Source organism: Delphinapterus leucas, chromosome 1 (assembly GCF_059928025.1).
Source record: "Delphinapterus leucas isolate spDelLeu-1000000601 "Yukka" chromosome 1, BTC_Dleu_Yukka2, whole genome shotgun sequence".
NCBI lineage: Eukaryota > Metazoa > Chordata > Mammalia > Artiodactyla > Monodontidae > Delphinapterus > Delphinapterus leucas.
The window spans coordinates 79,673,516-79,688,528 of record NC_143129.1 but is presented as its reverse complement, the minus strand read 5'-3'; the positions used below and the strand labels follow the sequence as shown (position 1 = coordinate 79,688,528).

Genomic DNA, 15,013 nt, shown 5'->3' with positions numbered 1-15,013 from the left:
CATTAAAAAGGCACAGTCCTTCAATGGCCTCCCATAATGGTCTCACACTCTTGCTTTATCACTGTTGTTTTAAGTCTTCTTTTCAGAGTCTTCCCAACCACTCGTGGAGAACACACCCACGGGAGATAACCAACCCTGCTATGCTCTGAAGGATGCTCAGTCCAGGGATTTCCCTGGCAGTCCAGTGGTTAAGATTCCACGTTTCCACTACAGGAGATGTGGGTTCAATCCCTGGTCAGGGAACTAAGATCCCACATGCCATGTGGCGTGGCCAAAAATAAAAAAATAAAACATGAAGGATGCTCAGTCCAGAAACTTGCACAAATAAAAATATGATGTCTTATGTAAAGCACCTGGCACAAAGGAAGAGCTCGGTAAATATTGGCTCCCTCCCCGAGCCTTCCTTCCTACAGCCCTGAAGAAAAGGAGGGTCAAGTTTCCACCAATCCCACTTACTGATACCCGATGTCACAGAAGTTCTGTGTGTCCATGTGATAGGACTGTACATCTCAGACACAGATCCGGCAGTCCATGGATATGTTGCAGGTCGCCCCAACGGTGTGGATGATGATGACATATTTGGCCGGAAGGTTCATTGTAGGGCAGTGTGTCTGCCTGGCTTTCCAAGCTGACCTTGTGATGATATTGGGGCAAGCTGTGGTGAGGGGAAAAACCAAGGCGATGGGAATTCACCTGGGCCCACATGTGGACAATCTCACAACTGCAGGCTGGTTACTCCTCAATTTCCCTAACCTCTGACACCCACTAGCACATCCTAACATGTGGGATTCTGTGAGATTCTGGGAAGGTCCTGATAGCAATTGTCTGGGCCAGGTGGCTGGAGCAAGGGGCAGAGGCAAATTCTGCAGGTTCTGATAACAACTGTGGAAACCAGCATTTGAACAGAAGAGAAAGGACTGTTGATCATACAGAGGCATCGCCATTTTATTCAGAAAATAAAGTATACCTACATGCTTGAATATGCATTGCAACTAAATGCAGGTGTGTGTACTTATGTAACAGGGCCAGTATGCAGAAATCAGCTGACTCTCTGAACTTATCACACACATATGGAAATAATTTGAAATCTCTAAAGAACTCTTCAAATGTCAGAGTTATCATTATTGAAGATAGCACCTGTCTGAAAGCAAGAGAAACTTCATTTAGAGATTTACAACTAAGAAAGCTTAATAAAAAGTATCCTTGAGGGCTTCCCTGGTGGCACAGTGGTTGAGAGTCCGCCTGCCAATGCAGGGGATACGGGTTTGTGCCCCGGTCCGGGAGGATCCCACATGCCGCAGAGCATCTGGGCCCATGAGCCATGGCCGCTGAGCCTGCGCGGAGGAGAGGCCACAACAGTGAGAAGCCTGCGTACCGCAAAAAAAAAAAAAAAAGTATCCTTGAGTCCAAGAAAAGGTCCACTCTAGCAGAGAGTGTTAAACTTCCGAAAGTGCTTATAATTGTACTGGCTTTAGGTTGCTGCTTGTTCATTCCAAAATAGTGCATAATTTTCATTACCCCACTTCTTGGAATATTCATACTCATGTTAGTGTAATCTGTGAATTCAAGTTTTTCTCAGTGCTGTGGTCATATTGAAATTTGGCTTGTTTTTGCATTTAGAAATGTGTCTGTGTATGTGTGTACGTGTGTGTGACAGAGATTGTGTATGTCTATGTGTATTCATGTAATATACACAAATATATATATATGTTTACCCCACCCCATTTTCATGCTCTATTCTTCTCCATAGTCCTCATGCCATTTGACATCATACATATTTGACTTTTTGACGTCTTCATTTTCTATCTTTCTCCACTGAAATGTGCAGTTTTCTCTGTTTTGTTCACTGCTGCATCCTCAGTACTTGGAAGAGTGGCTGGTATTCCATAAATATTTGCTAATTGAGTGAAAATGTGTGTACATATATATTTATGTCAAGTATGGTTCCATGGCCATATGGTTCTAGTGGAAAGGAGAGGAGGCCAGCAAGGTGCCCTCTCAGAATTTTCCGGATCTCAGCATGAGATGTTCTTGGTCCAAGAAACCAATGAACACCAGTAAGAAAAAGCATTCCCTACTGTAGTTGGGTGGTAACTGGGAGGAGGGTGAGGCAGGACTGAGGAGCTTTACCTTTCCTGGGCATCAGTGGCTGTTGAGGGACCAAGCAGCTCTCTTCTTTCAAGAGAAGTGGCTGAATATACCTGAGTGACACGTGACCCTTCTTTATGGCATAGAAGATCAGATCCTCTGCGGCTGATAAGGAAGCAGGGCTGGGCCTTCTGCCTGAAAGAGGATGACATGGAGCACAGAACTGTCAGCAAGAAGCTCCAACATGGTCTAGACCTGGAGGGAAGACAAGATGACCACCTGAGCCTGAATAACTCATGGGTGGGAAGAGCAGAAACTGGCCCAGTAGCCAGGACAGAGGAGCTGAAAGGCAAGGAAGTACTTGCACACAGCTCTTAGAAACTAAGTTGGTGACCTCTTGCAAGTGCCAAACTAAACTTTATCCTCTCCATCTCTAGGTGGGATCACTGGGAGACAGTGAAAGCTACATGCAGAGGGAGGCCCACCTGACCAAGTCAGGAACGCCCCAGCATGGTGACAAGGGTGACAGTATTTACCTAGTAGCCTCTACAATCAGACATGTGGCCAAGTGCTCTTTACATCCATTAACTCATGTAATCCTCACAGAAAACCTCTGAGATAAATGCTATTACTAGCCCCAGTTGGCAGATAAGGGTCCTGGCAAGTGCCAGTTATTTATCTATTGGCTCTTAATTCCATTCCTGCTCTGTGCTCTCCTTTGTTCTGCAGGGGGCTGGAGACCTGCAAACTACATTTCCCAGACTTGCTTGCTGGCCACTGCTTGGGTTCTACCAATGGGAGATGCTGGAGGAAGAGAGAAGCCATGTTTTCCTGCCTCTGAAGCCCCAGCCTCAGGGTCAACTTCAGACTCCAGAAGTGATGGCAATAACTGTGAACTCAAGCAGTGTCAGTGGTGACTTCACCAGTCTCACATGGGTGCAGACCAGAGAGGAGAACGAGAACCAAAAAATGCATGTCATAGAATCCAAAGGAGAAAAGAACTTCAAGAGGGGGCCATCATCATAGAGGACAATATGATGTAGGCTGAAAAGACAAGAGTGTTGAGACAACGGAGCAGAGGAAGAGAGTGTGGACAACTCCCTGGCAGAGGGACAGAGGGGATGACCATTACCTAGCTTATTGCCAAAGAAAGCGAGGCCCAAGGAGACACTGTTGTAGCCCTGGGCATGCATGCCTTGGATGTTCCAGCCGACACCTTTGTACACCCTGCCATTGTCCCCAACCAGGAAGCTGCCAGGCAAGGAAACATGATTTAATGGCAAATTCCTGTAACAGGAAACTTCACACCCATCCTCAGAAGGGAAAAGGGTTCTAGAGGCTCAAAAATACTATGCTTCAATGACATGACGGTGGGAGGGAGGGTGATAACGCATTTTAGACTTCCAAGAGATGTGAGAATATATTTTAAATTTTGTTTTGACTTAGTTTACATGTGTTTCCCAGAACCTCACTTTAAAATACTCATTTGGTTCAAAGTGGAATTCACATGTGTGACTCTCAAGAACCTGAGAACATTAGTTTGACATTTCTCAAGGGCATGAGAATTCATTCGTCATGTTTTTAAATTATAGGACCAAGCACTTGAACATTGAAAACAATCAACCTGAATTCAGGGATTCCTTTATGTTAACTTTTTCTTCAGTTTCTCCTTAGGAATTCCTAAGCTCTTCTTTATCACAGAAATTTGTTTAGGATGTTCCTTTTCTCAGTTTATTTTTTGAAGCCAATGTATCTATTTTTTTGTTGTTTTACCTCCTCCTTTCTTTCTTCCTCGTTATAAATTTCTCATCCTCCACTTTCCAGTTACAGTCTTCAAAACTGATGTTTTCACAACTCTTGCCATATTCAGCTCTTAATAAGTCATGAATTTCCACAGCAAGCTGAGCACAGAAAGAACACTTCCCTGAAGTCACCAGAGACCCAGAATGGAGTAGGGCTGACCTCCCACCCTGTGCTGACATTGGTCTGAGGACCAGGTTGGGGCCTCAGGGTGTCCGCCATGTCCCTGGCTTTGCTAGAGTACTTTCAACAGGCTGCTCTGTCCCTGCAGCCTTTGGTCAGTTCAGTGTGAAAATAGCCCCTATGGCTACAGCAGCTGCAAGGTACAAACTGGAGACTCTTACACTGTCACTGCAAAAACCTGACTTCGAGATGCAGTGGCTGAAGTAGACAACACAGCAGTGACAATGGGGGGGCGGTGGGGGCACTAGCGGTAGGGACAGCAGCTGAGCTGTAGTGAACACAGCATCCACAGAGGGTGGACGGGAAGACCCCCCACCCTGGCCCTCAGGGGCTCTGGTGGCTAAAACAGGGGCCTCAAGCTGCTTTTACTTATTTGCAGCTAAAAATAAATCAAGAAGAAAATGTGGGTTATCCTTTCCAAAGTGGATAATTCAGAAAGCATTTATGTTTGTCTTTAGAATTCAGCGGGGAGAGCACCATTCCCCCTCTCTCTCTGTCTTCTTCTACAAATACATATATATTCTGATTCTTGAGGGGAAAAGAGGAGGTTGTGGGCCTCCACTCCACAGATAATCCTCAGACGGGGTACTCAATACACAACGGAAGCATCTCCTTGCCTCACACATTTGCTTTTAACACGGGGCCCTCCTCCTTGCATCCCCAGTGGGATATCTCCTATGGGATCCCAGTCGCACTATGAGGTGGCCCTTCAGGGTACCTGGTACCTCTCGGGGTAAAAGCCCTGTCTGTGTGCAGAAGTGGAACAAGGCAGGACTAGGAGGCAGTCTGGGAATAGTTCTGGGTCCATGCTCCCTCGCTGAGTGACTTTGAGCAAATTCTCTAACTTCTCCAGACCACAGCATCCTCACCTGTGACACAGGGGTGGTAATATTTCTCCTGCCCATTCCTCAGAGTGACTGGGAGAGCCTACTTGAGTAATACTTGCAAAGACCTTTGTAAACTGAAATATTCTCCGATCTCCAAGGGGGCAAGTGTACTTATTACAAGAACCTCTCTTGCTTCTTTCCGGGAGCTCCCAGAGGCTAAGACCACATCGACATACATGGCTCAGAGCTGTCTTCCTCATGACCCCTGGGGGATTTTGGATTTTGTTTGTTTAGCATTTTTTAATTCATTAGAAAATCAACATGGATGGGAAATTAAGAAAAACAGAGAAGGGGGAGCAGGAGGCCCTCTCAGAGGGATAACTCGAATGTGGGCTCCGGGGACCCCACCAGCCTCTTACATGTAGGCCACATCGCACCAGCCTGTGTTGTAGACTGAACGGGACTGCAGGCCTCGCAGCTTCCAGCTGCACACATTCTGCTCCTGGCACTCTATCTCTGTAAGCTGGTCCATGATGACACAGGCCACAGGCCGGGTCAGCTGGGCCCTGCAGGTCAGGAATCTCAAACCCCACTCCTTGTGGAAGACAATGGTGGATGCACCTGGTGGGGGGTTCGGGGGGGAACCACAGGCTGGCATGCTAAGGTCCTGCCCATGTCCGCCACAGGCTGTCCAGGCCACCCTGGGTCCTCTGTGATGGGAGAGGCCCCAGGAGGAGGCCTGCATCACCACAGCCACCCCTTCCCATCTCCATATCCTGTTTAGGGTAAAACGAATCCCCATGCAGACTCCACACTCAGGCTGGGAAGTCAAGTGGCCTTGTTCTCCAAACACTTCCTCCTTGTACTTCCCTGGAGGACTTTGCCCATCCTCATTTCTTCTCTGCCTGCAGAAAGCAGTCCCAGCAGCACCCCCCGCCCAACCCCGGGGTTCTGAGCCTACTTCTCATGAAGCACGTCAGCATGGATGCCTCGGGATGCGTGGTGCCCACTGGCATTTGTCCTGGTGTCTGACTTGCCTTTCATCGGCTGTCCCCTCAGAACATGACTCTCTGAGGAAAGCTCTGCCACTCTCCTCAAACCACTCTGCTCACTCTCCCCGGCAAAGCCCACAGGAAGCCCCATGAACACTGAGTACGGGTCTCCCTCCTTCAGATGAAAATACACTGTGGGCAGGACCGTGAGAGCCCCACAGAGGACCCAGGACCTCCCCAGCTCTCCCTCACTATCCTTACTTGGGGGCTCCCAGGAGCTCTCTGAGGGATGCAGAGTTTCCACCCTGAGAGCTGGGGACTGGGACCCTTGTCTTTTCTCCCTGGGTTTTGTCTCTTTCCTGGAACCCAGCTTTGCCTAAGGACTCAGGACAATCCAGGGGAATAGTTGGGGGTCCACCCCACCCCACCCACCCAGCCCAGCCATAGTGACGTCCTGAGAAATACTTCTGGCCCCCTAAGAAGCCCAAGGCCACCCCCAAACGGCCTCACCACTGCGACCCTTGAGAATGAGCTGTGAGATGCCAACAAACAGGTCCAGAAGCTTCTCTGACAGCCCTCTGGCTTGGGTTTCATTCCAAGACAACTGTGGGGAATCCCCTGGGAAGGAACACTGCACTTGGTGCTGGTCCTCGGAGAACACCTGGACCAGCTCTTAGGCAGAGGCTCCACATCCCCCCTGCCCCCCCAGCCAACAGCCTCTGGGCCTCTCCAAGTCACCTGACTTCCTCTAGGAAACAAAGAAGAGGAAAACCACGGATGCATCTGGCCTCACTCCACCTCTGCCTCTCGCATCTGCCCCAATGAGGCCTTCACTCTCCCCATCCTCCCCAAGCCTCCCTCCATTTCAGACTCAGTGCAGTCTCCCCTGCCTCCTCATCTGAGCAGCTCTGCCTTTCCCAGTTCACTGGTATACAAATTAATAGATCAGGGTGTCATGTACCAAGACGGCCATCATCACGTTAACACGTATTCATATATTAAGCACCTAGTGATCCAGACAAGGTTCTTGAAATACAGAAATTTACAGATCGTTGTGACTGCCCTCACAAACTTGATGTTTTTAGATAGGATTAATGGAGGATTAATCATCACGAACATGCCTCATCCCCCTCTGCCTATTCGGTACCAGAGGTCATGGGGGCAATAGCCACTAGAACCAGCAATGTCACCCACATCACCTCTCACAGGCTGGCTCTGTAATGTACAAAGCATTTTCAAGGGCACTATCAGCTTTGTGGCTTAAAACAACTTAGTGAGATAAGCAAAGCAAATCAACTACTTCCTCTATACAGATGAGAAACTGAGATTCAGAGAGGTTATTTGTCTAAGACGATATGGGTTTTAAGCTGTGGACTTGCATTCCAACCCAGGCTGTCTGACCCCAGAGCTGTGTTGATAGCCACTAGACTCTGCAGCCACCCCAAAACTGTCGGATGACCTTGGGCAAGTCACTGCCACAATGTGGCCTGTTTCTCTGTCTTTAGGATGAGGTTGCTAAGGGTCTCCACCATGGTTCTGAGATTCTGTCCTGTGAAATCATCAGGAACAAATACTTGACCATGACACTGAAGCCAAGGTGTGCTGGGCAGGCTGGAGAGGCTGCTAAGGATGGGAGCCCATCTCAGCAGGGCGTGGGGGCACCTGAGCCAGGCTCTGAAGGGGAACATAGCTCGTGGGGAGGAGTGAGGACACTGGAGAGGATGATTTCCAAATGAAACCAGGCTGGGGCTGATGCCAAAAGCACTTGTGACCCAGTGAAAGAAACTCACCCCAGGCCCCGAGATCCAGAGCAGAGATGAGAAGAAGCCACAGCAGCATCCTCCTGTGGAAGTAGGTCACCAACAGGGAGAGTATAGACCACAGCCCTGGGAAAGACACCGACAGTTAGTCCGACCATCCTCACCCTTCAAAGAGGGCTCCCACCCCATTACATGGCCCCTGTCTGCCTCCCCGCCAAACCTGTGCACCTCCTGGGGCCAGCACCTGGCGAGGCTTCTCAGGGTCCCCAGCACAGGATTGACCCTCGGCAGGTGCTCAGTAAAGGTGAGGGTGCTAACACCTCTGTCTAGCCACCACCCTCACCAGCCTCCTATTACCCTGAGAGCTCTTGGTCCCTCCTAGGAGCCCAGTGCCTCATCTAAGGCCTTCCAACACAGATAATAACAATTTCTGAAATCCCTGAGTAGCTATTATGAATAAACTATGTGTAGATGTTTTCACATCTAGTGCTGCAATTTTATATTTAATCCTTATAAAATTCCCATAAGATATTTGTAACCCCATTTTTATAGGTGAGAACACTGAGGCTCAGAGGAGCAAACTACAATAGGGGGAGGGGTGGGCTTCATCCCCAGCGCTATCTGAGTCAGACGTGTGTTAAGTCATCCAGTTCGGTCCTCCATCCTGCAAAGATCCCTGACAGATGCTCACCTAACTTCGTCTTGAGTGAGAATAGTAATAAATAATAGCAGCTACCATTTACTGTCACATCCTATTTTCCAAGTATTTGCTGAGGACTTCATAGTTATTCCATTAAGTATCTTCACAATGACCTATGAGACCTGTACTTTTCATCAGGAAACTGGACTTCAGAGAGTTTAAGTCACTTGCCCAAAGTTACCCAATTAGAAGGAGCAGATCTGTCTGACTCCAGAGACTCTGCCTGGAACTTCTCCACAATCAGCTTGAGTTTCTGATGGTGGAGATTCTCAACAAGGATACAAGAGGTTAAACTTTGGGATTATTGTGGTCCTTTCCAGCTGCAGGAATATTTTCTGCTGTGTCAGGCAGAAATGAGTTGTTTACTTGGGCTCAATCCAAATGAAATACCAATTCCCTGAGATGTCAACCAAAACATCAACTTTTCTCCCAATTATCCTACTGAGAAACTATAGACAGAGATTTGAGATAAAATGGGGCAGATCACTGAGCTCCAGAGATTTTATATTATAATCAATAGTTCCCAGATGGAAAATGTGTAGAACCCCAGTTTAAGATGAGCATATAGGAGCTTCCTGGATCAGGACAAGAAATCTCTTGGCCGTTAGCATCCAGGAATCCAGTCATTCGAGAAGACTGTGTCCTGATGACGAACCAGCCAGCCACAGAGGAGGGCAGGCACCTGATGAACATGTGGGAAAGTGTTGAGCCTCTCTCGTTGGCCAAATGAGAGGCAAGGATTAACTTGCCCAAGTTGGAAGCCCTGTCGGCTGGCCTCCCAGGAAAGAAGCTGGTCTCTTGCAAAGCTACCTAGAAACCAGCAATCAATTCTGGTCAATAGGAGGTTTATACCCTGGTCGCTTGGCCATGGTGCTTCCCCAACCATGAATGATAAGGAGGCGAGTGCAGTCCCAAGCTTGTCACATCATAAGCTGAAATTGCAAGGCTTGAGCCCAACCCCTCATTTTACTAGGGCAGGGACTGATGGGGTCTCCCACCCCCACCTCCAACTGCATACACCGAGCTGGCAGGACAGGCTGCAGCCACAGTTTGGCCATCGTGGCTCACATTGCTATGCATCCTCTGTACTTAAAATGAAGATGAAATCTTAGGACAGAAGACAAGTGAGACATAATAGATAGGGATTCCAGGTTAGACAGAAAGGGAAGAAATTGGGTAGAGGTAACCCCAGGACCCAGAGCTTTGGCAAGAAACATCCAGGTGTGGTAGAACCAAACCCATTTAGAACAATTTAGGATAGAGAAAGTGTTCTTACTTGGAGGAAGAATTCAAGAGTGGAGATCAGGGAAACTTTCTCCACTATGTTAACTTTTTAACCTGATAGAGTCCAGTCCCTCCAATAGGTGAGGGCTTCTCAAGAAGACACACACACACACACACACACTCAGAAATACCTGTGGGTCCCTCGCTGTCCCAGCCCCACAGGTCAGGCTGCAGCCGGCTCACCCCTCATTGGCTGGCAGTGCCTTCCTTTCAGGCTTGGCCTCTGGCCCTGCCCTCCTTCTCCAGCTGCTGCCTCCTCGGCCTTCTCTCTCTCTGGCACTAGAGGGCACTCCCTCCCCGGGAATGGAGACTGGGCCCTGGCTTTCCAGAGAGAAGAGGAAGGCCCGGAGCCCTAACCAAATGGGGAGAAGAGGAGGAGGGCGGACCTCTGAGGCTCTGGGGAGCTCTGTCCACCAACCACAGAATCGAGAGGGACTCGGTGAGACCAGACAGGTGCTGACAGCAGGGGACCCGCCCTGTGAAGAAGCCCCGGGTACTTCCTCCCTGGGAAAGGGTATGGCTGCCCAAGGCTCCCTGAGCTCCTTCCTCATCCCCAGTCCCCAGGAAACCCGGCAAAGCCAGGGGTTGTGCCTGTGGGACCTGAGGGTCACCTCTGGGAACGTCCTGCCCGTGGGGACAGATCTGCTCCAGGAGTTTGAAGGCTGTGGATGGAGGTCGCTCACCAACAGCCCCCCACCCCACTCCTTTCCACTGGCCTCACCAGCAGGGGCAGGATGGGAGCAGAGAAGTAGAAAAGTACATCCCAGGAGGCCGCACACACTGTGTCCTCATCACTAGAACTTACTCCCACCCTGTGGCCAGGGGGCCCATTCACTCACCACCCCTACCTCAGCAGCAAACTGTCACCCACCCAGGAAGCCCCCCACAAAACGAGACTCTCCAGCCCCTCACCCACTCTCAGCTCATCCCCTAACATGCTCCACAGTCTGCAGCTCTGGTCTCCAGAGCCCTTGAATCTTCACAGAGGAAACTCCACATGACCCTTTGCACAAGTACAATAGGACAATGTGTCTCCACAGGGACCTGCAGGGGCTCCCACCTCCCAGTGGGTGGGGTAGCCTCCTGAGACCCTAAACGGACCCTTCTGAGGGAGTACCCCCAAATCTGCACGGGTTGCCTTAGTGGAGCTGCAGAGTCACCCTGAGGCCGGGGGTCCACAGAAAACCTCCCTCAAAGGGCTGCACTGGTTCCACCTGCTGTTGTCACCTGTTGACCCATCCAGGCCCAGGGCTGAGTCTCCCCAAGGAGAAGACTCCACTTCCCACCACCCCTCCTTCCAACCTCTGGCCTTGGTTGGCAGTGAGGGGGGCTGGGTGGGGTCTGGGCACCTATGGATCAAGCCAGGAATAGCCTGCCAGGGTCGGGACCACCACGGTTCAGCCCTGGTCTCAACCCAGGCCTGGGTTAGCCTGGGACCTGGGGCCCGCCATGACCTTCTGACATGAGGGAACCCACCGCCAACACAGGATCCCCAAGTGTGGACTCCCTTCTATTTCAAAGCCCTGTCCAGCTGCTCACTCCTGCCAACCTCTCACCCTCTTCTCCCCCCACCCATTCACTTTCATCCTCATCAGCACTACATGGTCGCAGTCAGCATCTCCGCAGAGCGCCACAGGACAACAAAAGACCGGGGGGTAGTTCATGCTCACTCGTTTCTTCATCTATTCGTGCACTCCTGCATTTATTAGTTCAACATATTGCTCCGTCCTGGGACCACGGAGGTGAGTCAGGCCACATCCCTGGCTCGGGGATCCTCAGCAAAGTGCAGGAGAAAGACCTGAAAGTCAAGAACTTCGGGCAGAGCAGAGGTCATGGCCTTCAGCACACGCCATGCTTCATTGTTAATGTTCTCATTTTCCTTTAAAATTAGTTCACGAGGGAGATTGTTAAAGATGGCGGAAGAGTAAGACGCGGAGATCACCTTCCTCCCCACACATACATCAGAAATACAGCTACACGTGGAACAACTCCTACAGAACACCCCACTGAACGCTGGCAGAAGACCTCAGACCTCCCAAAAGGCAAGAAACTCCCCACGTACCTGAGTAGGGCAAAAGAAAAAAGAAAAAAACAGAGATAAAAGAATAGGGACGGGACCTGCACCAGTGGGAGGGGGCTGTGAAGGAGGAAAGGTTTCCACACACTAGGAAGCCCCTTCGCGGGCGCAGACTGCGGGTGGCGGAGGGGGGGAGCTTCAGAGCCACAGAGGAGAGCGCAGCCACCGGGGTGCGGAGGGCAAAGCAGAGAGATTCCGGCACAGAGGATCGGTGCCGACCAGCACTCACCAGCCCGAGAGGCTTGTCTGTTCACCTGCCGGGGTGGGCGGGGGCTGGGAGCTGAGGCTCGGGCTTCGGAGGTCTGATCCCAGGGAGAGGACTGGGTTGGCGGAGTGAACACAGCCTGGAGGGGTTAGTGCATCACGGCTAGCCGGGAGGGAGTCCGGGGAAAAGTCTGGACCTGCCGAAGAGGCAAGAGACTTTTTCTTCCCTCTTTGTTTCCTGGTGCGCGAGGAGAGGGGATTAAGAGCGCTGCTTAAACGAGCTCCAGAGACGCGTGCGAGCCGCGGCTAAAAGCACGGACCCCAGAGACGGGCATGAGACGCTAAGGCTGCTGCTGAGCCACCAAGAAGCCTGTGAGCGAGCAGAGGTCACTCTCCACAACTCCCTTCCGGGGAGCCTGTGCAGCCCGCCACTGCCAGGGTACCGGGATCCAGGGACAACTTCCCCGGGAGAACGCACGGCGCGCCTCAGGCTGGTGCAATGTCGCGATGGCCTCTGACGCCGCAGGCTTCACCACATCCGTACCCCTCCCTCCCCCCGACCTGAGTGAGCCAGAGCCCCCGAATCACTTGCTCCTTTAACCCCGTCCTGTCTGAGCGAAGAACAGACGCCCTCCGGCGACCTACATGCAGAGGTGGGGCCAAATCCAAAGCTGAGCCCCGGAAGCTGTGCGAACAAAGAAGAGAAAGAGAAATTTCTCCCAGCAGCCTCAGGAGCAGCAGATTAAATCTCCACAATCAACTTGATGTACCCTGCATCGGTGGAATACCTGAATAGACAAAGAATCATCCCAAATTGAGGACGTAGACTTTGAGAGCAAGATTTATTATTTTTTCCCCTTTTCCTTTTTGTGAGTGTGTATGTGTATGCTTCTGTGAGAGATTTTGTCTGTATAGCTTTGCTTTCACCATTTCTCCTAGGGTTCTGTCCGTCCGTTCTGTTTGTTTGTTTTACATTAAAAAAATTTTTTTTCTTAATAATTATTTTTTAATTATTTTATTTTATCTTTATTTTATTTTATCCTCTTTCTTTCTTTCTACTTTTTCTCCCTTTTATTCTGAGCTGTGTGGATGAAAGGCTCTTGTTGTTGCAGCTAAGAGTCAGTGCTGTGCCTCTGAGGTGGGAGAGCCAACTTCAGGACACTGGTCCACAAGAGACCTCCCAGCTCCGCGAAATATCAAATGGTGAAAATCTCCCAGAGATCTCCATCTCAACACCAACACCCGGCTTCACTCAACGACCAGCAAGCTACAGTGCTGCCCACCCTATGCTGAACGACTAGCAAGACAAGAACACAACCCCACCCATTAGCAGCGAGGCTGCCTAAAATCATAATAAGGCCACAGACACCCCAAAACACACCACCAGACGTGGACCTGCCCACCAGAGAGACAAGATCCAGCCTCATCCACCAGAACACAGGCACTAGTCCCCTCCACCAGGAAGCCTACACAACCCACTGAACCAAATTTAGCCACTGGGGACAGACACCAAACACAACAGTAACTACGAACCTGCAGCCTGCAAAAAGGAGACCCCAAACACAGTAAGATAAGCAAAATGAGAAGACAGAAAAACACACCGCAGATGAAGGACCAAGATAAAAACCCACCAGACCTAACAAATGAAGAGGAAATAGGCAGTCTACCTGAAAAAGAATTCAGAATAATGAGAGTAAAGATGATCCAAAATCTTGGAAATAGGATAGACAAAATGCAAGAAACATTTAACAAGGATCTAGAAGAACTAAAGAGGAAGCAAGCAACAATGAACAACACAATAAATGAAATTAAAAATACTCTAGAAGGGATCAATAGCAGAATAACTGAGGCAGAAGAACGGATAAGTGACCTGGAAGATAAAATAGTGGAAATAACTACTGCAGAGAAGAATAAAGAAAAAAGAATGAAAAGAACTGAGGACGGTCTCAGAGACCTCTGGAACAACATTAAACGCACCAACATTCGAATTATAAGGGTCCCAGAAGAAGAACAGAAAAAGAAACGGACTGAGAAAATATTTGAAGAGATTATAGTTGAAAACTTCCCTAAAAAGGGAAAGGAAATAGTTAATCAAGTCCAGGAAGCACAGAGAGTCCCATAAGGATAATCCAAGGACAAACAAGACACATACTAATCAAACTGTCAGAAATTAAATACAAAGAAAACATATTAAAAGCAGCAAGGGAAAATCAACAAATAACACACAAGGGAATCCCCATAAGGTTAACAGCTGACCTCTCAGCAGAAACTCTGCAAGCCAGACGGGACTGGCAGGACATATTTAAAGTGATGAAGGAGAAAAACCTGCAATCAATATTACTCTACCCACCAAGGATCTCATTCAGATTTGATGGAGAAATTAAAACCTTTACAGACAAGCAAAAGCTGAGAGAGTTCAGCACCACCAAATCAGCTTTACAACAAATGCTAAAGGAACTTCTCTAGGCAAGAAACACAAGAGAAGGAAAAGACCTATAATAACAAACCCAAAACAATTTAGAAAAATGGGAAGAGGAACATACATATCTATAATTACCTTACATATAAGTGGATTAAATGCTACCACCAAAAGACACAGACTGGCTGAATGGATACAAAAACAAAACCCATATATATGCTGTCTACAAGAGACGCACTTCAGACCTTGGGACACATACAGACTGAAAGTGAGGGGATGGAAAAAGATATTCCATGCAAATGGAAACCAAAAGAAAGCTGGAGTAGCAATTCTCATATCAGACAAAATAGACTTTAAAATACAGACTGCTACAAGAGAAAAGGACACTACATAATGATCAAGGGATCGATCCAACAAGAAGATATAACAATTGTAAATATTTATGCACCCAACATAGGAACACCTCAATACATAAGGTAAATACTAACAGCCATAAAAGGGGAAATTGACAGTAACACATTCATAGTAGGGGACTTTAACACCCCACTTTCACCAATGGACAGATCATCCAAAATGAAAGTAAATAAGGAAACACAAGCTTTAAATGATACATTAAACAATATGGACTTAATTGATATTTATAGGACACTCCATCCAAAAACAACAGAATACACATTTT

At 48.9% G+C, this 15,013-nt stretch overlaps 1 protein-coding gene across 1 annotated transcript; it reads right to left on the bottom strand.

Annotated features, from left to right (window-relative positions):
• Window positions 1-452: 452 nt before the first annotated feature.
• LOC111167004 (peptidoglycan recognition protein 3) lies at window positions 453-7,756 on the bottom strand. The gene is given in 5 exon segments (XM_089907846.1): window positions 453-655; window positions 2,131-2,283; window positions 3,221-3,339; window positions 5,318-5,519; window positions 7,681-7,756. Coding segments are annotated over 5 exon segments (726 nt in total). The 5' UTR covers window positions 7,730-7,756.
• Window positions 7,757-15,013: the final 7,257 nt, after the last annotated feature.